This window comes from Lampetra fluviatilis, chromosome 30 (genome assembly GCF_964198595.1).
Source record: "Lampetra fluviatilis chromosome 30, kcLamFluv1.1, whole genome shotgun sequence".
Classification (NCBI taxonomy): domain Eukaryota; kingdom Metazoa; phylum Chordata; class Hyperoartia; order Petromyzontiformes; family Petromyzontidae; genus Lampetra; species Lampetra fluviatilis.
Genome location: NC_136304.1, coordinates 3,442,400 through 3,467,750, shown reverse-complemented (window position 1 = coordinate 3,467,750; position 25,351 = coordinate 3,442,400). Strand labels below are relative to the sequence as shown.

General features: G+C 51.9%; 1 protein-coding gene across 4 annotated transcripts in view; it reads left to right on the top strand.

Moving 5' to 3' along the window:
* Positions 1-25,351, top strand: part of LOC144943138 (hypoxia-inducible factor 1-alpha-like) — an 83,284-nt gene that overhangs the window by 34,786 nt on the left and 23,147 nt on the right. For all 4 annotated transcript variants that reach the window (XM_078870344.1, XM_078870345.1, XM_078870343.1 and 1 more), the window contains exons 3-7: positions 6,049-6,239; positions 7,437-7,521; positions 11,667-11,779; positions 13,585-13,931; positions 19,181-19,287. In XM_078870344.1, coding sequence (XP_078726470.1) covers positions 6,049-6,239; positions 7,437-7,521; positions 11,667-11,779; positions 13,585-13,931; positions 19,181-19,287 — 843 coding nt within the window. The remainder of the gene's footprint in view (positions 1-6,048; positions 6,240-7,436; positions 7,522-11,666; positions 11,780-13,584; positions 13,932-19,180; positions 19,288-25,351) is intronic.

The window sequence follows — 25,351 nt, the reverse complement described above, 5'->3', positions numbered from 1 at the left end:
TGAACCTCATACTGGAGTCATCATCACTGACTGGTGATGGTGATTATGATGAGCCCATTGCAATCATGGTTCTCTTGCTTTAAATGGAGAATTTCTCTCTCTCTCTCTATGCAATCAATATCATCGTCAACCATGTTCTATCGACTGCTGGGAAACAGGCCCCCTATAACGCCCCTCCTCCCCAGGCCATCGTCATCTCTCACGGGTTGTGCGATGCCACAATCCATCCGGCCCCTTGCCACACGAGTATTTTTTTTTTTACAATAATTGCGACACTGGTCTCTACCGCAGTGCAGACGAGGAATGTTTAACCCGCTGGCTCGGTGGGTGCAGTGGAGGTGAGGTGGGGTGGGTGGTTGGGTCGGTGGGTGGTTGGATGGTGGGGTGGGTGGGTGATTGAGTGGGTGGGTAGTTGGATGGTTGGTTGGGTGTGTGATTGAGTGGGTGGGGGATTGGGTGGGTGGTTGGGTGGGTGGTTGGATGGTTGGTTGGTTGGGTGGGTAGGTGGTTGGGTGGGTGGGTCGTTTGGTGGATAGTTGGGTGGGTGGGTGATTGAGTGGGTGGGGGATTGGGTGGGTGGTTGGGTGGTTGGGTGGGTCGGTGGGCGGTTGGGTTTGTGGGTGGGCGGTTGGGTTTGTGGGTGGGGATAGAGGGGGTGGCAATGAGTGGACACAGTCAATGTTCAACAAACTTTAAAACAATCTAGGAGGAGGGTGGAGCTCCCGACAGCTCCCACCCCGACCCTCCTCCCGCTGACGCCGATGGAGCCTCGCTCCGTTCATTAAAAAAAACCACCATGGAATAATTTCTGCCGGGATCTGTTGTTTGTGTCAGCGGCACACACCCCCCTCCCCCGCAACGTGCAGCCCAAAAGCGGTCTCTAGGGTGCACGGCAAATCGGGGCGACCGCCCCGGGCCCCGCGCTTTGCCCCCCCCCCCCTGCTTTGACATCACGATGTCTGATGTAATACTTCTGATTTAGTTTGAAGGCGTCGGTGGGGGGGGGGATGTTTTCCCCGGTGCCCCCGCACCCCCTATAGACGGCCCCTTGCATACAACATACCTCCATACATCTAGACCTCCCTACCTCCCTACCTCCATACCTCCCTACCTCCCGCTTCGTCCATAGCTGCCAGCCGCGTGGCCGCCCACTCCGGTCTACCGGCGAACTCGGAAAACATTCGGCGAAGGGACGGTGGAGCGCTGGCTCGACGGAATGCGCTCGCGGACGGGTATTGTGTGACCGCCCGCTGAACGTGAAGTCACTGCGAGGTACAACTTGTTCTAAAAACATAAACAGAAGCCACCGGTTACATCGGGGTAGGCATCGACCCCCTCCCACCGCCTCCACCGCCCTGCGTCCATCACAAAGTACTCGGGCCTGTTCTTCCACGTTATTGGATTGGTGTGCGTGCGGGTGTGTGTCGCTAGCAGCGCTTGCTCAAAAAGTCTCTTCAGGCTACACGGGGGTTCTTTGTCTTGTGTGCATGTGGTATGCTCATCAGTGCGAATTTGTGTTTATCCCTGTGTGTGTGTGTGTGTATCTTACCGGCCTTCATAGGTGCCCAACAGCACTTGCCCCTTACAGTCTGTTAAGGCTATATGGGGGATATTTGCAATTGGCCTGTGTCGATCTGAGTGAGTGTGAGTGTGTGTGACCGATGTGGCAAGTGGTGATACGGTGGTGAGCGGATTGCGCTGCAAACCCGGCGACCCAAGTTCCATTTCTGTGCACGGCCAACATCAGTGGCAAATATCTCAACCGGTTCTGAGCCTCCCCTCAAGTGAGTCCCTGCTGCGATGTGTGGACATCGCCACCGGGGAAGACAAAGGCGGCCGGGAGTGGTGCGCCGTGCCGGCCTTCTTAGGTGCTCGATAACAGCAACTTGCCCCAACAGTCCGTGAAGGCTACACGGCGGTTCTTTGTCTTTGTCTTGAGATTTCGTGGCATTCAGATCCCATCTCAATACAATGTCTACTGTCGCGTGTCCTATAAGACGAAGCATGCACCTGGGTTGCAGTCGTCTTCATCGGCCTGAGAGAAATGTGCCCAGCGGTTGAGGATGGTATAAAAGCAAAGAGCATTCCGTCTCAACGAGGGTGTCAGCTGCGTTTGTGGAACAGCAGCAATGACCCCGACTTACGTCTCCCCCTTATACGTCGTTTTTTTTCCCCGCAAACTCCTCCACCGCTTTATTTTTGACGCCGGAGATAATCCCAGCAGCAAGAAGACGACACCGTACGACCTGACAGGACGTAACGTGAGAGGTCAAGGAGCGTAAGCCGTCACGGGAACTCTGGTCATCCTCACAGCGGCGGCTTTTGGCTGGCCATGGAACAAAGACGGTCGCCGCTGTGCGCGCTTTCGCATGCCCTCCTGCGGCCGTCTGGAACGCTCTTCCTTCCAATATTAGGAAGCCACTGGAGCCGTGCACTTTTAAATCGTCTAGATTGAAAACTCGCTCATTTCAAACTGATCTTTGTGTTTAGTTTGTTGTCCTTTCCCCGCGCCTCCGATTCGCGCGTTTGGCTACCTACAGTGCGTAAAGAAGTTCAACGTGCATATATACGTTACTGCTGTCTACCGCTTGCGGAGCCACCTATCTATCCCCTTGGGACCTCGTATCCCCAATGAGACTCATTATATGCGTCTATCCCCTTAGTCGCCCCCCCCCCTTATGTATCCCCTTGTGTGCTCCCCTTTTCACCCTGGTCTCCATGATGGCTGATGGCCACGTGTGGTGAACCCAGAGCTGCCGGGATTCGTTATCGCAGCAGCAGCAGCAGTTGGTGACAAACATGAATGGGACATTAAAGACGAGCCACAGCGGTGCGATTTGTTGGCCGTGCGAATAAACCGCCGTGGTCTGCGCTCCTTCGATGTTGGAGGAACAGCAAAACTACACCAACTTTCTCTCTCTCCTGAAGACCTCTCGTGGCTAGCAGAGCCCAACATTGGCAATTGGCCGCTGCACGTGTTTCCATCACACCCAAGAAAATCAAATTGCAGTGTCTGCGAGTGCGTGTGCCGTACGTGGGTGCGGATGGCCCACCCAACCCCGTCGTGTGCCACCGTGCCGGCCTTCATAGGTGCCACTCGCTAGCACAGCACTTGCCCCAACAGCCTATCAAGGCTATACTGGAGTATCTTTGCCTTTGTACCGTACGTCAATTCGTCCGCGCGCACGTATATATGTGTTGGGCGCGTGCCAGAGGTCGCAACCGGGTACCCGATACCCGTACCCTACTCGATACCCGGCTACCCGTACCCAGCCGGGTACGGGTATGGGTACCCGTTTGCGACCCTGGTGCGGCCGGGTACGGGTAAGGATTCAAAACCCGTTTGCGACCTCTGGCGCGTGCGTGAGTGTTCCACAATCGGCGTGTGTATACAGAGTAGATCGTGTGCGTGTGTGCGCGAATGCGCCTACCGCGTGCGTCCGTTTGCGTGCGCGCGCGCGCGTGTTCCACAATAAGCGCGTGTATACAAACTGCCTCGAATTCCTTTGCACGAAAAGGCAAAAGAGCGCCGCAGCCGCAGCAGCAGCAGTAGCAGCAACAAAAAAAACCCGGGGGCCCCCAACTGATTAGCGCTTCCGGACCAAAGGCAGATCGTGGCGCCAAAGAAGAGTTCGTGGACGGCGGCCAGTCGCCTCCAGCCGCCTCTGACGACCAACCACGACGCACTGGGCGCACGCCCGCACGCCCGTCACCGCAACGTTCCCCTCGTTCCAGTTTTCTTCATCGCACGCTCGCCGCTCGCCCGCCACCATCCGAAGCTCCCCCCCCCCACCCCCCACTCCATCCTGCCGCCGAGCCCTGTTTGTTTAGCCTCGCTGTGTTGTTCCGTAGAAAATTCCACTTAATTGCCAAGCCAAAAAAATAACTGCTCGGCCTCCACTTAGGGTAGCCAAGTGCAAGCGGCGACAACGACAGCAGCAACAACAACAACAGCAACAACACCACCAACAACACCAACAACAGCAACAAAAACACCAACAACAGCAACAACACCACCAACAACAACAAAAACACCAACAACAGCAACAACAACACCACCAGCAACACCAACAACAACAGCAACAACAACAACACCACCAACAACACCAACAACAACAGCAACACCAACAACACCACCAACAACACCAACAACAGCAACAAAAACACCAACAACAGCAACAACACCACCAACAACAACAACACCACCAGCAACACCAACAACAACAGCACCAACAACAACACCAACAACAAAACACAACAACAACACCAACAACAGCAATAATACCACCAACAACAACACCAACAACACCACCAACACCAACAACAGCAGCAACATCAACAGCAGCAACAACAGCAAAAACACCAACAGCAACAGCAGCAACAACAGCAACAACAGCAACAACAACAACATCAACAACAGCAACAAAACACCAACAACAGCAACAACACCAACAACAACAACAGCAACAACAACAACACCAACAACAACAGCAACAACAGCAACACCGTCACCACAGTGACTTGCCAATGACCACATTCAACCCAGAATTCACCTGATCCTTATAGTTCTCCAAAAGCCCAGCAAGGGCTTGAGCCTGGATAGTGCTTGGATTGGCAAAACCAGCACCATGCAGTTTGACCACGTACGGTGCGAAAGAGAGCTCATAACTATGGAGCCTTTTAGCCAGTATTGAGACGATTACACCTTTGTGCCAGTGAGTTCAACGTACACGCGCTGAATGAACGTCAGGCTGTTTACTAATATGGTAGAGGCGTTTGAGCTACCGGAGTCTCCGGGTTAGACGACGGAAATGAAGACGCACCCCAAACTTGTGCCCGGGGCCAGCAAAGTTATTCAAATCTGGTTTCACACACACAAGGCAAAAGACAAAGATCTCCTGTATAGCCTTAACGGACTGTTGGGGCAAGTGCTGTTAGCGAGCGCCTATGGAGGCCGGAACGGTACATGAGGGGGTGCATAGACAGCACCATGCCCGGCCGCCTTTGTCTCCCCAGTGGCGATGGTTACACACCGCTCCAGGTACTCAACTGAGCCTGAGTTGACCTAGGGGAGGCCCAGAACCGGTTTAGATAATCGTCACTGGAGTTGGCCGTGAACGGGAATTGAACTCGGGTTGCCGAGTTTGTAGCGCAGTAGCGCGCTAAACGCTACACTACCACTCCCCACGGCATCGCACACACACGCACGCAATCGCCTACCGGATTATAAGACGCATTCCCCAACTGTTGCGTTCGAATACATGGGGGGAAAGTGCGTCTGATGACCCAGGGAATATGGTCTGTCGTGGGCTACGGAGGGCAGCACAGGCATAATAGATGGCGGTTGCGAATTGAACTCGAGTAGCCGATTTTCTAGCGAGTGCGCTAAAAACTCCACCACCGCTTTTACAAAGCAGTGTCATACGGGTAAAAAAAAATGAACCACAATAATAACTTTAATATCGACCCTTTATCACTCCACTGCTGGATGGAGGCTTCCCCGTGCACACGTTGCTTGTTGTGGTCGATTGGACTGAGTGAGCCTGCGGACTGCTTGATCGTTAAAAGTTAAAGATCCCGTTGACGTCAATCCAGCATCACGGTCCAAATCGGCGATATGGCCCGCGTCCGTCTGTCGCTTCCCATCGCACAGGTGATTTAATTTGCCGAAGCCACATATTTCAACCTCGCCTGCCCGCCTCTCGTGTGAAACCACTGCCGACGATAACCCCGTCATGTGAAACGCAGCACCTTCGCAAACAAACAAACAAAAACGGCCCTTGCGCTACGTGAATGGCGCTGCGGATATATCCGACGAGCGCTCGAGTTTTGACTCGATCTGAGCCTGCACGAAGCGAAGGAGAAGCATCACGGCAGCGCGGATGGCCAGAGGATGGGAGATTCCACATGTACGGTGCACGGGTGGGAGGGAGGAGGGGGAGAGGCAGGTGGCAGCTCTGTTTTAGTCCCCCCTCCACCTTCCACCGGATAACCGAACGTTGACCGGACGTCCACAACCCTCGTCGTCTGCGTGTTTCTCCCAAACAGGGTTGTCCCGGTGCGACGCGGCGGCTGCTGCAGTGGCGGAGGAGGTGGAGGAGGACCACGCTGGCGGATCCGGCAGCTCCCTGGATGCCCTCACCCTGAGGGCCCTCGAGGGCTTCGTGATGGTCCTGTCGAGCGAAGGCGACATGACCTACCTGTCCGACAACGTCGGCAAGCACCTGGGACTGCCGCAGGTGAGCGTCTGCGTGCCTGCGCGTTGCGCCGTGACGTGCGGCCCTACACGGCCCCGGGCGAAGGTTGCGCCAGGCCAACGATCTGCAGTCCGTTTCTCCTGTAACGCGACGGGGGTTGTTGCGTTCACGAAGAACACCGCGTTGTGGGGTAAAATCGTGGTTGTAATAGATTATTTGTATTATAGAGGGGTAAAGCACAGTCCACGATAGCACGTGAGATGCGTAACGCATGCCGGATAAAGACCGAGGAACCGTGGGTGGCATCTAGAAGCATCCAGCAGCATCCCACTGCCTTGTGCGACGCTACGCCGAGGCAGCCGTACGACCGCTTATTCCTACTCGCGCTGCGACGTCGTTCCGTTCACTCAATCGCGTTGTATCCAATTCACATCCGCGTGATGAAAAAATGTGTCCCCAAAAATGGTCATCGTGCTCTATCTAATTCGCGTTATAAGAACTACACGCGCCGTTATAGGAGAGCGGACTGTAGTTGCTTGGTCGCGTTTAGTGTTTGGGGGACTTTGTTCGAATCCGTTCCGAGGGAGCTCGAAAGCGCGGACACGATTCGCGTTACCTCTCCAGTGTCCGTCTGTCGCTTTGTAGCGGCGGTCGCAGCACTTGTCACGAAGTTCTTCCGTACATTGTAGAGATGTATTAACAATATACATATTCGGCATTGATTCAAGCGAGCCTGATGAGGCGCTGCGTATCGAAATCGAGAAATATAGAGTTTTCTCGTGTCGATTCATTGCCGCTGATATCGTACACTCCCAGAAGGCCGTGGGGCCGATGAGTGGTGTAAGAATTTTAAAAAATGTATGGTTGAGAGGCAGACACAGGAAGGAGACATTTTGTCTGCCCGTCTATACTTTGTACATCACAAAGTTGTGCGCAAAGCAGCGAGGGAGCTGCCGTAGTGTGACGAGATCACTCACTGCACCTGCCGTACAGAGGTCACCGATTCAATTTGACCTCCCGGAAGCGGCAGTACGTACGTTGAACTTCTCTCGCACCGTACGTAGCCAACCACGCCGATCGGAGGAGCGGGGGAAGGACAACAAATTTAAACACAAAAAGCTGTTCGCAAGAAATGAGTGTGCAATCGAGCATGGCGCTGTAGTGTATAGCGGTGTAGTGGGTGATCGAGAGGGACCGCTCCGTGGGTGATCATGCCAGGCTTGTCCGTGCCGCACGCAGGTGGAGATGACCGGGAACAGCATCTTTGAGTTCATCCACCCGTGTGACCAGGAGGAGCTCAGGGAGGTTCTCGCGCAGAAACGCGGTAAGTCCCCGTCACGCTAACCCTCCGCTCCGCGCCACGCTCAAAGGGTACATATTCTTAGGTTTTTTCGGTAAAGTCACGTAGGTAAAAAATTAAAATTAATAAAAGTAAAATAAAAATAAAATAAAAATCATTGCATCATTACTTGATGCAGCTATCGTGCTGTGACGGTTCCACCTGAAGACGGAAGCTTGTGTTGCCTCCGAAACGTCGAGATTTTTATTTTAATTTTATTTTACTTTTATTAATTGTAATTTTTTACCTACGTGACTTTACCGAAAAAACCTAAGAATATGAATCCTTGCAGTCACGAAAGCTTCAAATCTAGCTCAAAGGGTAACCACCCGAAGCTCGGCACGGATAGTTTCAAGAATCCAATGTTTGGTGAGCCAGGTCTCACAGTGAAAGAAGGGATTGTGAATTTCTGCGTTACACTTCGCCGACCGCAGGGATGAATTACGACCGTCGAATTGAATAAGTTCCCGGGATGCGCTGTTAAACCGAATCTGGTGACCGTGTCGCCGAAAAGACACCACTGATGGAGGCTGCACCTCGTTCGTTAGACATGTCTCAAGAACCCTGGTAGGGAGCTGCGGTGCTCAGAGGTGAAGGCAGCGGTGGATGAGTGGGAATCGGACGGATCGAGGGGACTTGAGCAATGGACCTGCCATTGCCTTTGAGAGAAAGACAGAATCGAAGGAAGCCAATTAATTCTCAAGAACGTGTTCTCCAATCAGCCCGACGGCTCAAAAGGTGATTTTATCCACAAAACCAACGCGGCCTTCGGCGAGCATCGCAGCACGATTTGCGGGAAGTGAAATTAATCCGCGCAAAATCGTCGGCGGATGGTGATGATGCCTCTAAAAGCGACAGCAAGTACAATTATATTTTATTTCATTTCTCGCGCAATTCTTTTAGCCCGTGACGAACCGAAGATCACCGCTCTCCCTGCAACGCTGAGATAATTAATATGTGAGCACAAATACAAAGACAAAGATCCCCCGCATAGCCTTAATAGACTGTAAGGGCAAGTGCTGTTAGCGAGCAGCTATAAAGGCCTGAACGGTACACGAGGGGGTAGGTGGCCAGCACCACGCCCGACCGCCTTTGTCTCCCTGAGTGTCCTCGCGCATGTGTGTGAGTGTGTGTGCGCTCACGCACACTCACACAAAAACCGGTCCCGGGCCTCCCCTAGGTCGACTCAGCCTTAAATGAGTACCTGGTGCGGTGTGTAAACATCGCCACTAGGGAGACAAAGGCGGTCGGGCGTGGTGCTGGCCACCCACCCCCTCGTGTACCGTTCCGGCCTTCATAGGTGCTCGCTAACAGCACTTGCCCCAACAGTCTGTTAAAGGCTATACGGGGGTTCTTCTTCTTTGTGTGTGAGTGTGTGTGAGTGAGTGCGTGTGAGTGTGTGTCCCACACGTTCGAACGAGCCGACGACCACTTCACTGTGGCCCTGTGACGTGGACACGGTAATTGACGCGGTTGCCTGGCGACGGAACGGAGATTTTTTGACGTTGTCAAGGTGACGGCGGTGTTGCCATGGCGACGCGACAAACCTGTTGATGGAGCATTGAAAAAAAAACACGTGAGGCTTGTTTACCTTAGCGGGGGTTATTTTAACATGTGCGATTTCTGTGCCGTCTCCTCCGGCAATTAAATTGCGTCGAATGTTAACGCCACGGACGACTGGTTTGTTATTTTACACCGTATTGATTTTTTATATCCGCGCGCCGTGCGTTGTTGACCCTGGTGTACGAGACGTGACTTGTTTTTAATGAACATCATCATCGTCGTCATCGTCTTCATCATCATTGGCAACAGCAGTGAGCAGCAGCCTCGTCAGCGTCGTCATCGGAAGTCGCAGCAGCGAGACGGCTAACTTTGTTTTATTTGATTTTTTTATTTTATTTCTCCCCTCAAATCTCGAACACAAGTTCCCTGTAATGAGGTCCTTCTGTGTAACATCTTGCACACCGGGACACCGTTGACGGCATTTTTTCTAACACGGTTTATCGTTTTGTTTCCTCACCGCTGTCACACCGACGACGATGACAACGGTCGATGGGGGCATAGCGGGCAGGATTTAGCACCGCCCCCCACCCTGCCCCCCCGGCCCCCCACCCCCCTGCCCCCCTCCACCCCCACCCCCTCCACCCCCTCCACCCCCGGCCCCCCTCCACCCCCACCCCCTGCCCCCCTCCGCCCCCCTCCACCCCCACCCCCCGGCCCCCCTCCACCCCCACCCCCTCCACCCCCACCCCCCGGCCCCCCTCCACCCCCACCCCCTGGCCATCACGACCGATAGCTCAACGAAGTGGACATTCTACAGCGGCCAAATAATCTGATCGCGCGACCTCTAAATAATAAACTCGTAACAGACCAATAGCTAAGTAAGAACCACAGTGCATGAATGTACGTTTAGAGGAGGCCTCCATCCAGCCGTGGATTGACAAAGGGCTGATATATATATGGTCTCACACCCAGAGGTGAATGGAGGTGATGTATTACTGCCCTTTATTCAATAATAATATATATAAACAATGACATTCAAAGAATGACACTGCATAAATATAACCCAACACCCCGGGCCAAGACGACATAGCCTTGATTTATTTAGACAGTTTCACCCTTTTACACTTTGAGACCTCCTTTACCAGTGGCAAAATATAGTAGTAGGTTTTTACCCTTTAAACTGGTACAAAACTGACACCTTTATACAAGGCATCATGTTTGCAATAACCGCAACACAAGCAGTCAAAATGCAAACAAAAAGAAACAACTCTGATAATGGTAATGATATGCACTGTCCTTGAAGTTGATTGGTCCACACCCGAGACAGCTTTCCTTAGAGCCTAGTCTCCATTGGTGTTGGACCAGATGACGCCAAAAAGGCTTACAACTGTGGACCAATCAACTTCAAGGACAGTGCATATCATTACCATTATCAGAGTTGTTTCTTTTTGTTTGCATTTTGACTGCTTGTGTTGCGGTTATTGCAAACATGATGCCTTGTATAAAGGTGTCAGTTTTGTACCAGTTTAAAGGGTAAAAACCTACTACTTCACCCTTTTTGTTAAGATATTTGCTTCCCACCCCCCTCACCCCCCAATTACATTCCAGTTATGCCGCGAGCATCGTGCAACGAGATGATGCAATGTTAATGCAGACATCTGCAGCCAGCAGTGGATCACCTTGTGTCAGAGATGGCATCAGCAGGACTACCTCTGAAATCGATTTGAAGGACCGTGCCCCACAGAGAGTTCATCACGTGCCAAACAAACTCGGTTATCTCTTTTTTTTCCTTTCATTTTCCATACGGATGGTTCCACCTTATGTGAGTGCTTGTATATAGATAATAGCAGCTAGAGGCATAACGAGGTGTGTAGGTAGCCGCTCCCAGCACAGGGGACATTAGCGTCGACAAAAGAACCGGAACAAAAGATGAAAAGTGTGAGCCCTGAGAGGCGCGCGCTTGGGATTTCATTCGAAGAGGAGCACACATTGATTCACAAAACAGAGACATCTCATCGATCGTTGAGAGAATGAAACGGGCTTGTGCCGGACTCGTCATGGCCACGAGGGGAGATGGTGGTGGTCCTTGGCCCAGGCTGGTGACGGAATTGAGTAAGATCGTGTAAATATAAATGCGTCGTCGTTACACCTGCCAACACCCAACACAGCTAATCAGCAAGTTTTGTGACGTAAACACAACGTGTCCATTAGCTACTAGTTGAGCACAGCGGTGTGTCGGAGAGTAAGCCCACAACATTTACAATTAGAGTACTGTGACGCTTCGCCGGTGATTACAAGCATCCTCATCAAGCCATTTTCCAGAATTGCCGACGACTCCTTCGTCAACGAACACTGCCAGTGTCCAAGTGTGTCCAGAAGCACGCCCGGCCTGTCCCCTCCACCGCCGCGCTGACCCTGACCCACAGCGGCACACGTCAGAATCTTTTCGCCGAGTCGGCCTACGCAAGGGGCCTGGGGCAGCCGCGATGTGGCCACGAAGGGCGTCGAGAATCGTCGAGAGGGCACGTTCGGTCGAGGATCGGAGCAGCGAGGAGTCGTCGTCGGAACGAACGTGAAACGGAACCCCCCCGGTTGTGTTCCGCGTCGACCGTTTGCCACCCCCACAGGCGCTGCCAGGAAGGGTGCGGACGCTGGCACGGAGAGGGACTTCTTCGTCCGAATGAAGTGCACCATCACCAGCCGCGGCAAAACCGTCAACCTCAAGTCGGCCACGTGGAAGGTACGGACGGCCCGGACGCCCCCCACTCCGCCCCCTCGTGCGTCACCACTCCACCGCCCGGCCCCACCGGGCACTGCCGCGGGGTAACGGTGAACCCGCCGCACGGGCGGGTATCTGGAGGTCGCTGGTTTCGTCGTCGCGACGTCGGGGCGGCTGAAACAACGGTGCAAACTTCTTAAATCCCCCCCCCCCTCACCTGCCCCCCCCACTCGCAGCCCCCCCCCCCCAGCCCCATTTCATTCCTTCCACCAAGGGCCCATGCCAACCGCACAAACACCACTGGTATGAAGGTCCCTGTTCATCCACGGTAGGCTCCCGCCTAGCGAAAGAAATAAGCGGCAGTGAATTACGATGAAATGTAATTGAATTGTCTTCATGAAGGTATCGTGCGTGCGCGGTGGCTGGAAACTCAATCAGTGGTTGCTATCGGGGGGCCTCGGGTAGCCCATCAGCTGTTTCCCATTGGTACTGGGGCAGCAATGAATTGAGGGTTAGGGTGTGGTTAGAGTTATGGCTGGGATTAGGGTAGGGTTAGGAGCTAGAGTTAGGCTTGGGGTTAGGGATAAAGTTAAGGTTGGGGCTGGGTTTAGCATTCGGGTTGAGTGGCAGTGTTAGGGTTGGAGATAGGGCCAGTGTTAGGCGTTAGATTATACGTTGCGTCAGGGTTAGGAACACGGAGTTGTGGTTAGGGATGAGTTTAGGGTTAAGGCAATGATTTAGCATAGAGTTAAAGTTTAGGGCCAGTCTTGGGTTTAGGGTTTTGTTACAGTTGGCTTTAAGCTTTGGCCTTTGGCCTATGGTTAACAGTTGCATTTAGAGTTAGGGGTCAGGGTAGGGTTATCAGTGGGTTTCGGGGTGAACATTTAGGGCTCACATTCGGTTTGATGCACAGCGGCAGGTGCCGGAGAGCGAGCCGCGCCAATTGAGCACGGTCCACGGTGCTGGCGTCAAAGTTTCACGGTGAGACTTGGGTTTGTGTCTCGGGTTAAAGTTGCCGTTGAGGCTGAGCGTCCAGCGAGCAGGTGTGTCCGTGCGAGCCGCGCTAATTGAGCGCGGTCTGCGGGGCCCTAATGAGATTCTGTCCGGGGCGGCGCGCTGCCCTGCAGACGCCAGACCCTCGCTAACGCACGCCTGGCTTAGATTAGCGGCGTTCCCCCGCCCTCCCAGTGTCGTCTCCCCCCCCTCCTCCTCCTCCATCGCGAGTGGCGATTCTTCTTCTTTGGTGGCGAGGGTTCGATCCTCGCCCTGACGCCTGTTGTATATTCGGAGGTGTGCGTGTCTCTCTTCTCGTGGTCGCGTGGACTTTTCTACGGGTCCTCTTACGACGACGCTAACGGTTATCTTTCGACGTCGTGAGAGGACCCCCGAGAGGGGTCCGTGCCTCTAAGCATCGGGCAGTTGGTTTCGGCAAGCCTGGTTGCTGATGAGACACTGCATGTCGAAACCCGTCCAGAGTTTTCGAGCGTTAAACCAATGCTTGCTGAAGAGGTGCATGCCCAGAAGGCCGTGTGGTTAATGGGATGTGTAAAAAATACGTTGACACGTAAACAAAAAAATTCACATGCAAGTATTTGGAGTGGCAGATATGGGGGAACGTGTGGGCGTTACGGCTGGTAATTTATTGTTAGCGAAATTTTGTTTAGTTTTCTTCCCCCCCTTCTCCCCCCCGGCACCTTCAATGAGCACGGTTGGCTACGTACGGTGCGAAAGAAGTTCAACGTACGTACGTACATACAACGGGGAGCAACGAGAAAATCTGGCAGATTCCTTCATTAATTCGTCTGCGCGCGTGCACCACCACGCAGGTCCTGCACTGCACGGGTCACATGCGCGTGTGCGGTGACCCCTCGGGGTCATTCCCGGACGGGATGGAGCAGCAACAACAACAGAGGCAGCAGCATCAACAACACCAACAGCAGCAGCAGCAGCAGCAGCTTCATCATCATCATCAGCAGCAGCAGCAACAGGCATCGCCTCGCGCATTTCTCGGAGCACCGTCGGTGCCCAGGGCGTCGTCAATCCCGGCCGGCAGCTGCCTGGTGCTGCTCTGCTCGCCGATCCCGCACCCGGCCAGCATCGAGACGCCGCTCGACAGCCGCACCTTCCTGACGCGCCACGCCATGGACATGAAGTTCACCTACTGCGACGAGAGGTGGGCCCGCTGTGTGGGAGGGTGGTTCACGCCTGGTGCGCGCGTGGTAGTCGTGCAGCGGTTGGCGTGCCGCGCGCACGACGAGCCCGGCTGCCCGAGTTCGATTCACGCTCGCGGCCACCGACGCCGGTGATGGTTATCTGCGCCGGTGCTGGGGCCCCTCCCCTTGATCGGCTCAGCCTCACGTGAGTGCCTGGCGCGGTTTGTAAATATTAGCACTGGGGGAGACAAAGGCGGCCCGGCGTAGTGCTGGCCACCCAGTTCTAAAGAAAATAAATGTTCGAACTCCTGTGCGTGCATCATCACCGTGATCATTGTCATCCCTGATCTTTCCACTGCTGGATGAGGGCCTCCACCAACCGCTCGCCTGTGGCCATCTCTCTTGGTCTCACGATGCGCCAGTCCATGTAGCCGCCATGGTCGGGGCCGGCCGCATCTCCCGATCCCCTCTCCGGCGGTGGTGGCGGTGGCGGCGGCACCGTAGTTTGTGCTGTCGAGCGCCAACGGCAGCGTGGGGTCCACCCGGCTTTTTAGTCTCTGTCCCAGCGTTTGTTGATTAATTTTAGCGTCACGTCGCCAAACGCTCCCCATTCATCCGGACAACACGCGGGGGTGCGGCGAATGACCGGGAGGTCGCGGTCAAATATATAGAGGGGTGTAAGGGTGCGTCGATTAATCATTTAATATCGATCCCTCGCTCTGCAGGTGTCAAATCGCTTGTGTAAGGATTATTATTTCCCTTTTACGTGACTTTACCGAAAGAACCAAGAATATGAATCCCTGCAGTCACGAAAGCTTTAAATCAAAATTTGCTCCCATACGTTTGGGTCGTGTGTAATGGGCTCACACGACCTCTCCGCAGCTGCAAGTGGCCGCCAGCGCCGCTGCCGCGTGGCCACAACAACGGCGTTCAGAAACCAGTCAGAGATTTATTTTTCGTTTTTAACTGAATTGCCACCCTGAATTGTGGCAATTTGTCAGGGCGGAGAGCTGGGGGTGGGGTAAGGGCACGGCTAGCATCAGTGGCGAGTGATTACCGGAATCTATTTTGAGCTTCCCCCCCCCCTTACCCCCCCCCCCCGCTCCTCTTTACGAGCCAGCGCTGACCAGCGTAGGGAAGTATGGTCATATAGCCCCGATGTTCGACGCGGTGTGTGCAGAGCCCTTCATCCAGCGGTGGATTGACGGAGGGCTGAAGAAATGAAATCGATTGTGCAAGGAATGGTGAGGCTAGCTGGTGCTGGGTGGATCACTCCATCGCAGAGATCTTGAGAGGTGGCGACGGCTTGGGGAGGGTGCCTCACATCCAGCAGTGGATTGATCACGGCTGACCATGATGACGACGACGACGATGACGTTGAGATGCAAACAAAGATTGAATGATGTTTTCATCCAGCAGTGGATTGATCACGGCTGACCATGATGACGACGACGACGATGACGTTGAGATGCAAACAAAGATTGAATGATGTTTTCATCCAGCAGTGGATTGATCACGGCTGACCATGATGACGACGACGACGATGACGTTGAGATGCAAACAAAGATTGAATGATGTTTTCATCCAGCAGTGGATTGATCACGGCTGACCATGATGACGACGACGACGATGACGTTGAGATGCAAACAAAGATTGAATGATGTTTTCATCCAGCAGTGGATTGATCACCGCTGACCATGATGACGACGACGACGATGACGTTGAGATGCAAACAAAGATTGAATGATGTTTTCATCCAGCAGTGGATTGATCACGGCTGACCATGATGACGACGACGACGATGACGTTGAGATGCAAACAAAGATTGAATGATGTTTTCATCCAGCAGTGGATTGATCACGGCTGACCATGATGACGACGACGACGATGACGTTGAGATGCAAACAAAGATTGAATGATGTTTTCATCCAGCAGTGGATTGATCACGGCTGACCATGATGACGACGACGACGATGACGTTGAGATGCAAACAAAGATTGAATTATGTTTTCATCCAGCAGTGGATTGATCACGGCTGACCATGATGACGACGACGACGATGACGTTGAGATGCAAACAAAGATTGAATGATGTTTTCATCCAGCAGTGGATTGATCACGGCTGACCATGATGACGACGACGACGATGACGTTGAGATGCAAACAAAGATTGAATGATGTTTTCATCCAGCAGTGGATTGATCACGGCTGACCATGATGACGACGACGACGATGACGTTGAGATGCAAACAAAGATTGAATGATGTTTTCATCCAGCAGTGGATTGATCACGGCTGACCATGATGACGACGACGACGATGACGTTGAGATGCAAACAAAGATTGAATGATGTTTTCATCCAGCAGTGGATTGATCACGGCTGACCATGATGACGACGACGACGATGACGTTGAGATGCAAACAAAGATTGAATGATGTTTTCATCCAGCAGTGGATTGATCACGGCTGACCATGATGACGACGACGACGATGACGTTGAGATGCAAACAAAGATTGAATGATGTTTTCATCCAGCAGTGGATTGATCACGGCTGACCATGATGACGACGACGACGATGACGTTGAGATGCAAACAAAGATTGAATGATGTTTTCATCCAGCAGTGGATTGATCACGGCTGACCATGATGACGACGACGACGATGACGTTGAGATGCAAACAAAGATTGAATGATGTTTTCATCCAGCAGTGGATTGATCACGGCTGACCATGATGACGACGACGACGATGACGTTGAGATGCAAACAAAGATTGAATGATGTTTTCATCCAGCAGTGGATTGATCATGGCTGACGATGATGATGACGACGATGACGTTGAGATGCAAACAAAGATTGAATGATGTTTTCATCCAGCAGTGGATTGATCATGGCTGACGATGATGATGACGACGATGACGTTGAGATGCAAACAAAGATTGAATGATGTTTTCATCCAGCAGTGGATTGATCATGGCTGACGATGATGATGACGACGATGACGTTGAGATGCAAACAAAGATTGAATGATATTTTCATCCAGGAGTGGATTGATCATGGCTGACGATGATGATGACAATGACGACGATGACGTTGAGATGCAAACAAAGTTTGAATTATATTTTCATCCAGGAGTGGATTGATCATGGCTGACGATGATGATGACGACGACGATGACGTTCAGATGCAAACAGAGATTTAATGACATCTTAATGAAAAGGACGTTTGAAAATTATTCTCAGATGACTCTGTGATGTGTCTTTTTTTTCCAATACAGCTTCAGCCACTGTCCTGTCTCAATGACAAAGGCGCAGGTCATGCCTCTGTGTTTTTTAATTTACTTTCAGAAACCGATCCGAACATCAAATATGCATTTCAAAGGTCTATCCACAATGCAAACACAAAATAAAAACCATCCGTGACTAAATTTGCTAAGTGTATTACAAAGCAGCAGGCACCATGGAGAGCCTCTCCCCCGGGCTATGCCTGCCACCGTCAGCAGCAGCAGCCATGATCTATCCACAGCTGGACAGAGGCCTTCCCCAAGCCGCCGCCATCTCTCGCCGTCCCACGACGCAGCGGTCCACCCGGCGGCGTAGGCGCGAGCCGATTTCGTGGCTCCGTCTCCTGGGGGTGCGTCCACCGTGGAGATGGAGCCACGTCCATCTCCACGGTGACCGCTCCGTCGTCGCTCTCGGCCGTTACCACCCCCCCCCCTTCCCGCCCCCCCCCCCTCTCTCTAATATTTTCTTTGGAGCGCCATGGTGGCTAGGAGATGTTACCTCCCTTGCCTGGCAGGAAAAAAGTTCAACGTACTGACTTACAACGGGGAGCAACAGGAAAATCTCTCAGATTCATTCATACACTCGTCTGCGCGCGTGCACCACCGTGCTTGGAGTTTCCGTGTTCTCCCCATTTTTGCTGTCCCGCACCTCCCGATTAGCACGGTTGGCTCCGTACGGTGTGTGAAAGCAGTTCATCATGCATACGTGGTGGTCGCGCGGATTTTTCTTCGTGTCCTCCGGGTTTTTCCTTCCACATTTGGAATCAACGTGCATTTCAGAGTATTCGGCTGCTATAAATTTCCACGCGAAAAGCCACGTAGCTGAGCTATCATTTGTGGCCAGGTCCCTGAGCTATAATTTGTGGCCAGGTCGCTACTGAAAAAGAGCTGTGTATCTCATTGCGCCTTACCTGGTCAAATAAAAATAATTCTTTAGTAGTTTAGCAGTCAATTCGATGTCTGTCGCTCGCACACGGTTCAACTTAAACAGAACACGAATCCTCGCAACTCGCGCCGCGCCACGCAATTCTCACATCGTTTGACGGGAGCAAATATCCGGTGCGGGTTTCCCTTTCCTGTATGCGGGTTCGCTCGGTGCGATTCCGCGTGCCGCGTAACCCGGAAAATCACATGTTATGTGCTTTTAATTCATTCAGATGCGGCTATGCGGTCGGACGTGGGACAACGTTTGTGTACTGTGTGTGCCGTACGCACTGCTCGGCAGGCAGCTGTCTCTCGTGCGGTGCATTGTGGGTCGGGTGATCGTGCGGTCCATGCTACGCTTTGTGCACCCCGTTTTTTGGAATGCATCTACTACCGCGTAGAGTGGGTTGTCCCGTGCCTTGACCAGGCCGCACTGTGTCTTGAATTCACAACCGGAACCGCATTCAGCTCCTCAAGAAGCTCAAAAAGTTGATTCTGCTGCAAGAACGCCGGCTGTACGTGGCATGCAGCAGAGGGCTGTGCAGCACTATTCGCTGTCGTGCGGTGCTTTTATGCTCCCATCTCGGTGCGCCTATGGCCCACGGGGTGTCCTGATGCAGTTGCAGAAGCGTGGAGCTAAACGTTGGAATAGTCACAGCCACTCGTGTGTACGTATGTGTGTGTCTGTACATGTGTGTGTCTGTACGTGTGTGTCTGTGCATGTGTGCATACGTGGTGTGGGGAGCGGTAGTGTAGCAGTTAGCGAACCCGGCGGTCCGAGTTCGATTCCCGCTCACGGCTAATAACTAGTGATGATTATCTGTACCAGTCCTGGGCCTCCCCTAGAACGACTCAGCCTCAGAGGAGTATCTGGTGCAGTTTGTAAAAACAACGCCACTGGGGAGACAAAGGCGGCCGGGCGTGGTTCTGGCCACCCACCCCCCTCGTGCGCCGTGCCGGCCTTCATAGGCGCTGCTCGCTAACAGCACTTGCCCCAACAGTCTGTTAAGGCTACACGTGGGAGATCTTTGTCTTTGTGTGCGTGTGTGTACGTGTGCACGTAGGATAACCGACCTGATTGGGTACCACCCGAAGGAGCTGCTCGGCCGCTCGGTGTACGAGTACTACCACGCGCTCGACGCGGAGCGCGTCACCAAGTCCCACCACCACCGTAAGCGCCGCCGCGTCCGCACGGCCACTCGAGGGCCGGCCGCGGCACGACCCCGGCACGACCCCGGCACGACCCCGGCTGTGTGTACGCTCGCGACGGCCCGTTCTCATAAATCCACTGCTGGATGAGGGCCTCGCCCACGCCGTGCGCGTCACGACAACTATTTAAACTGTGAACTAGACTATTTTTTTTGAGCAGCTAAAGGCCCACTGAGCTATTAGCTTCTTATTCAGAAGCGACCTGGCCACACATGATAGCTCGGCGAAGTGGCTTATCATCACGTGGACATTTATAGCAGCCAAATGCTCTTGAACGCGTGATGTTGATTCTAAATGTGGAGGGAAAAACCAGAGGACCCCAGAGAAAAAATCCACGTCACCACGGGGAGAGAGAGACGTGGAAACTCCAAATATACAACAGGTGTCAAGGTCGGGGTTGAACCCACGACCTCCTGTATACCAGGCGAGGTAGTCAACGTCTCGCCACCGTGATCCCCCCGATTCGTTGTTAGCGCGGTCCCTTCGCGGCCGCCACCTGTGCCAACCTGATGGGCACTGTTGGTGGTCGCCCATCCCAGCGCTGTCCGGGCTCAATCCTGCTTGGCTTCCCCGATGTCACGAGGTCGGGGCAGTGCGATCCCATTTGATTTGGTCGCCGGCAAATTTTTTTTTTAAGTGACTTGAACAAAAAACAAACCCGATGCAGTGCACGTGGAACACGCTGCCACTGCCTTGGCGCGGCGATCGAGTCGCGTTTCACTTGCTGTGGAGTGCGCGGAGTCGGCCTACGTGATGCATTCTTCCCTGTGGCGAGTTTCCTGTCGAGTACAGGAATTCCCACAGTCGGGAGAGACGTGGGGTGCGGTGGGGTTGGGGGTGGAGGGGGGCAGAGCTATTGTTTTGGGGTTTAGTGTGGGGGGCACCCCCCCGCCTCTCTATCCCCCGTGTGTGCAGGTTTCTTGTGCGAAGTTTTACGTCCCGCTCGGCTCTGCCGTTACCGCTCCGCAATATTTGACAGTGCCGTCACCGTGCGATTAAACCGTACCCGGTTAGAGGCTCCACTCGGGAGACAAAGGCGGCCTGGCATGGTGTTGGCCACCCACCCCCTCGTGTGCCGTGCCGGCCTTCATAGGTTCTGGTGAACAGCACTTGCCCCAACAGTCTGTTATAGGCTATACGGGGGGTATTTGTCTTTGGAACGAGTGAGTGTCGAGTGTGGTTTCATTATGCGGATGAGTAGGATTATTGAATAAGTGAGGTGCGGGTGAGTTTAGTGAGTGGATAATGGGCTGCTATGCTGTGAGATGTTAACGACCTCGCCTGGCATACAGGAGGTCATGGGTTCGATCCCCCCCTCCCCCCCCGTGGGGTCGCTCTCTTTGGAGAAAAATCCGCGTGACCTCGGCAAGAACTCAAGAGACCAGGATATAGTCTCAGTTGCAAGAATGGCCGAAATGAAATCAGAAAAGTCGTATGGGTTCATCTCGGAGTCCTGTGCCCGCAGCGTTGCGTACATAAGGGGCCCGCATTAAATTGGGCTGGAAAATGTTTTCTCGCTTGCAACCATGTTCAGGGAGAGAGCGAAGTAACAGCTCGCAATAAGCCCTCTAAGGAGACCCAAATCCAGCTTACTGCAAAGCTGGGGAGCTTTATTTCAATTACACAGGATTACGGGTCATTACTCTCATCTGCTGACAAGTGCAGGAATAGAGAATCCTTTCCCCCGTGTTTTTTGTTATTGCGTTTGGGGGATGAAGATATTTGCGGTGGGTGGTGGTGGTGGTGGTGGGAGAGCGACAAGGGAAGATAGGTTTCTCAGACGTATTTAGCTATTTCATATCTGCTGCCTTAATTGTCTGTAATCTCACGCCGTAAGTAAAATATATATTTAAAATGCAGTGCATGAATCCGTGGCTTAACAATTTAATATGTTAAAATGAGAATGTGCTGTATCAGGAACGCGGTGACCCGAGTTCAGTTCCTGGCCACAGCTCTCAACATCAGTGGTAATGTATGAGCTGGATCTGGGTAATCCCTCAACCAGCCCCTGCTTAACAGACCTGGAGGAATATGGAGAGGCCTTAGATTCCGTGGTGGATTGGCAAAGGACTGTAAATGTTTACATCACGACACGGTGCACACCTGAATTATAAGATATTGAATTTGTCCATCGGTGAGTGAGCGTGCAGTCAACAGAGCTGGAGTTCTTGTTGGCCAGAAGGCAGCAGACATGGGTGGTGGCGATGAGCTCTGTACGGCCTATGTCCTTTGACCCATGCCAATAATATGATGGCCGAAAATGTTCACGTCGCTAATGTTACAGTTTCAAAAAACACATTTCCAAACTCTCGTCTCATTCCTTCAATACTTTTTTGTGGTTGCAGTTTTTGAGAGTTGAGAATGGATTTTTGTAAAATGAAGTAAAATCTGAGTAATATGGGCAGGGACTCAAATCGAGAAACTTTGCACGATTGTTTTGAGTGTGTGTGTGGAGCGCATTGCGCTACAAACCCAACCACCCGAGTTCGATTCCCGCTCACGGCCCCACACCAGCGACGATTATCCGAATCGGTCCTGGGCCTCCCCTAGGTCGACTCAGCCTCAAATGAGTACCTGGTGCGGTATGTAAACATCGCCACGAGAGAGACAAAGGCGACCGGGCATGGCGCTGGCTACTCACCCCCTCCTGTGCCGTGCCGGCCTTCATAGGTGCTCGCTAACAGCACTTGCCCCAACAGTTTGTTAAGCCTATACGGGGGATCTTTGTCTTTTTTATTGCTCGCTCATATCGCTGCTGGGGGGAGCCCCTCCAAAAACAAGCTCTGCTCGAGAGGCCTTCAAGAGGATATTTGGCCTCCTATTTTCCATGCTGACCAGACGTCTTCTAAAGAGATATAGTTTAACTGTTTCAGCAGGAAGGGCCCAACAAGCTGTTAGGCTCCATTTCATTGGCGTACTGCGATGGTCCAGATACACGATGCGGATATCAGTGATAATCACAGTTGCACAGGTCGCGATACAAACAGCGAGTATCGGTGTGTGTGCTTTACATGGACGAGGTGGGAGTATCCACGCTTTACCCCAGTCCAACAAACCTGATGATTGCCTAACTGTGGTGTACGCATACTAATGGTCTCCATGGTGGCGAGATGTTAACGACCTCGCCTGGTGAGCAGGAGAGCATGGGTTCGATCTCGACCCTGACGCCTGCTGCATATTTGTAGTTTGCATGTTTTTGTGTGTGTTTGGTTTGTTGTCCTTTCTCCGCATCTCCGATTTGTACGGTTGGCTACATGTGGTGCGAAAGAAGTTCAACATATATACATACATGTTCTCCCTGTGGTCACGTGGATTTTTCTCCAGGTCTTCCAGTTTTCCCCTCCACATTTGGACTCTACATGCGTTCAGAACATTTGGCTGCTAAAAATGTCCACGTGATAAGTCACTTCGTTGAACTATCATTTGTGGCCTGGTCGCTTAAAAAAAAGAGCCCTATAACGCAGTTGCCATTACTTGGGGAAGATTTGTATTAGTTAGTTCGATGGGTGAACAGAGGCGGGAGGATTTGAAGAAACTTGCACCGTCGTTTCAACTGCCGTACCAGGAGATCAAAGCGGAAGTGAGGGATTTGAAGACACTTGACCCGTCATTTCAACTGCCATGCCAGATCAAAGCGAAAGTGAGGAATTTGAAGAAACTTGCACCATCGTTTCAACTGCCGTGCCAGGAGATCAAAGCGGAAGTGAGGGATTTGCTTTGCAGCTGCGTTTGCAACATTTCTACTCTCACCTCTTCCAAGACGTCTGGTCAGCACGGAAGAGTAGGCCCAAACCAATATCCTGTCGAGGTGCGTTCCTATTTAGAGTACGCTGAACTTCTTTCACACCGTACGTAGCCAACCGTGCTAATCGGAGGTGCTTATCGAAGGACAACAAACGAAATACAACAAAAAAGCAGTTAAAAAAAATAAGTTTTCTGTATCTCACACTAGTGGAGGTTTCCTCTTCCACCAGCAGTGGCGTTGAGAGAGCAATTGCAGGGCTGCACCTTCACCTTTTACTGTAGCTGAGAGAGAAGAAAAAGTAAAACTAAAAAGGCAAATTGGATGTCAAGTGGTGCCTTCCATCTGTGCGCGGCTTCACATAATAAATAAAGACGGCGAGTAGAATGTTGGAACTCTGTCAGGAATAAGCGTGGCCCACTTTTGGGCCTCTTCTTGCGAAGAATTAACATCGCTTGGTTTGTTCCCCAACGTTTTAATAGCCAAGGAACATCCCGTGACCGCACTCCGAGGAAGATGATCCTGTTAATTGCAACATGGGAAAAATCTAAAAATGAACATCTTTTAAGCTGAAGCTCACAGTAATGAGCATTTTCTGCCAAATAAATGCTGAATTAAGTCCACATTTAGTTCAGGTTGGGAAGCTGCCGTGGTGCAATGGTTGGAAGCGTGCTGGAATTGCAACCCAGAAGGTCACGGATTAAATCTCTTGGCACAGTAGTGGAAACAATGGGGCAAGTTAAAACAAAAACATCTTCCCTGCCTCTGTCTCCACCCAGCAAAACAAAAATGGGTTCATTGAAAAAAATGTATATTTAAAATAATTTCATTAAATAACGTTATTGATTTTATTTAAAATAATTTAATTGGGAAAATAACAAAATGAAACCAATTTTAATGGCAAATCGTACGTGTGGTTCATGTTGTGCAAGCTAACCAATCTTGAGTGAGATTCCCAGTCATGCTCATCAGTATCAACTGGTATTTATACCTGCCCTGGGTCTCCCATAGGTCAACTCATGGTGATCACATCGTTGTGAACATCGTGAGTTGCGATCACCATCACTGTTTGCATCATCGTCATCATCATATGTGTCACGATGCATCAAAACAGCACCCATGGCGATACGTGGTCGGGCATGCATCGTTCTGGACAAGTTTGTCCTTAATAGGCACTCGCTAACAGCACTTGGACATTGTCATGGGGACATCGGCAAAGGCCATGGAACCATGGGGCAAAAGCAGTTTCCATTCCCTTTGCACCAAGAAGCGTGGAGAAGCGCATGCATCGAGTCAGACCGAGAGATTGGAAGAGGAAGACGTTGATCAGAGTACACAGACAGGCCAGAGAGGGGCCATCGAGTTAGTCTGTTCAGTAAGATCTATGTTGAACTTTTTTCACACAGTACACAGCCAACCGTGATAATCGGAGGTGTGTAATGAGGGAGTGGTCGTGTAGCGGGTGAGCGCTGCTGCGCTACGAACCCGGAGACTCGAGTTCGATTCCCGATCACCGACCCTCTTCGTGTGCCGTGCCGGCCTTCAAAGGTGCTCGCTTATAGCACTTGCCCCAAAAGGCTGTTAAGGCTACACGGGGGATCTTTGTCTTGTGTGCTTGTGTGCAAGTGGTTGGTAGGTGAATGAAGCTGGAAATGTATCTCATCCTCACCAGAACCACGACCACCACCATCGTCATTATCCTCACAGATGACATCATCATCTGCAGCATAATGTTCAACAGACATGGCTATTGTCATCATCATTTGCATCATCATCATATCTGTCTTATCGTCGTCATCATCATCACAGACATAGTTGTAATCATCATGATTTTTTGCATCATCGTCATCACCATCACATTGTTTCACCATTGTCATCTGCAGATGCAGCAGCATTCGAATCAGACTTAATGCTCATCATGAAAGCATCTGCAGAAGCATCATCCACATCAGCCACAAAATAGACATCATCAGCAGTAGCAGCAGCCTGAAAATCATAATTTATATCATCATTTGCATCATCATTATAATTATGATAATCATCACCACTGGACACATTTGCTTGTGTGAACATCATAGTTACCTAACACTGAGACCATTTTACACATCATACATTTACTCAGCTGAAAATGCTAACAATACGTACGTGTTTGGCATCTCCGCGATAGGTTGTGACAACAACAAATAAAATCTGCCTTCACATATTGCAGCCGCTTTGAAGGTTGCGCGCAACGGAGCATTAACAAACTCGAGAAAATGATGTCTTGCAGCCAGGGCATTTTGCA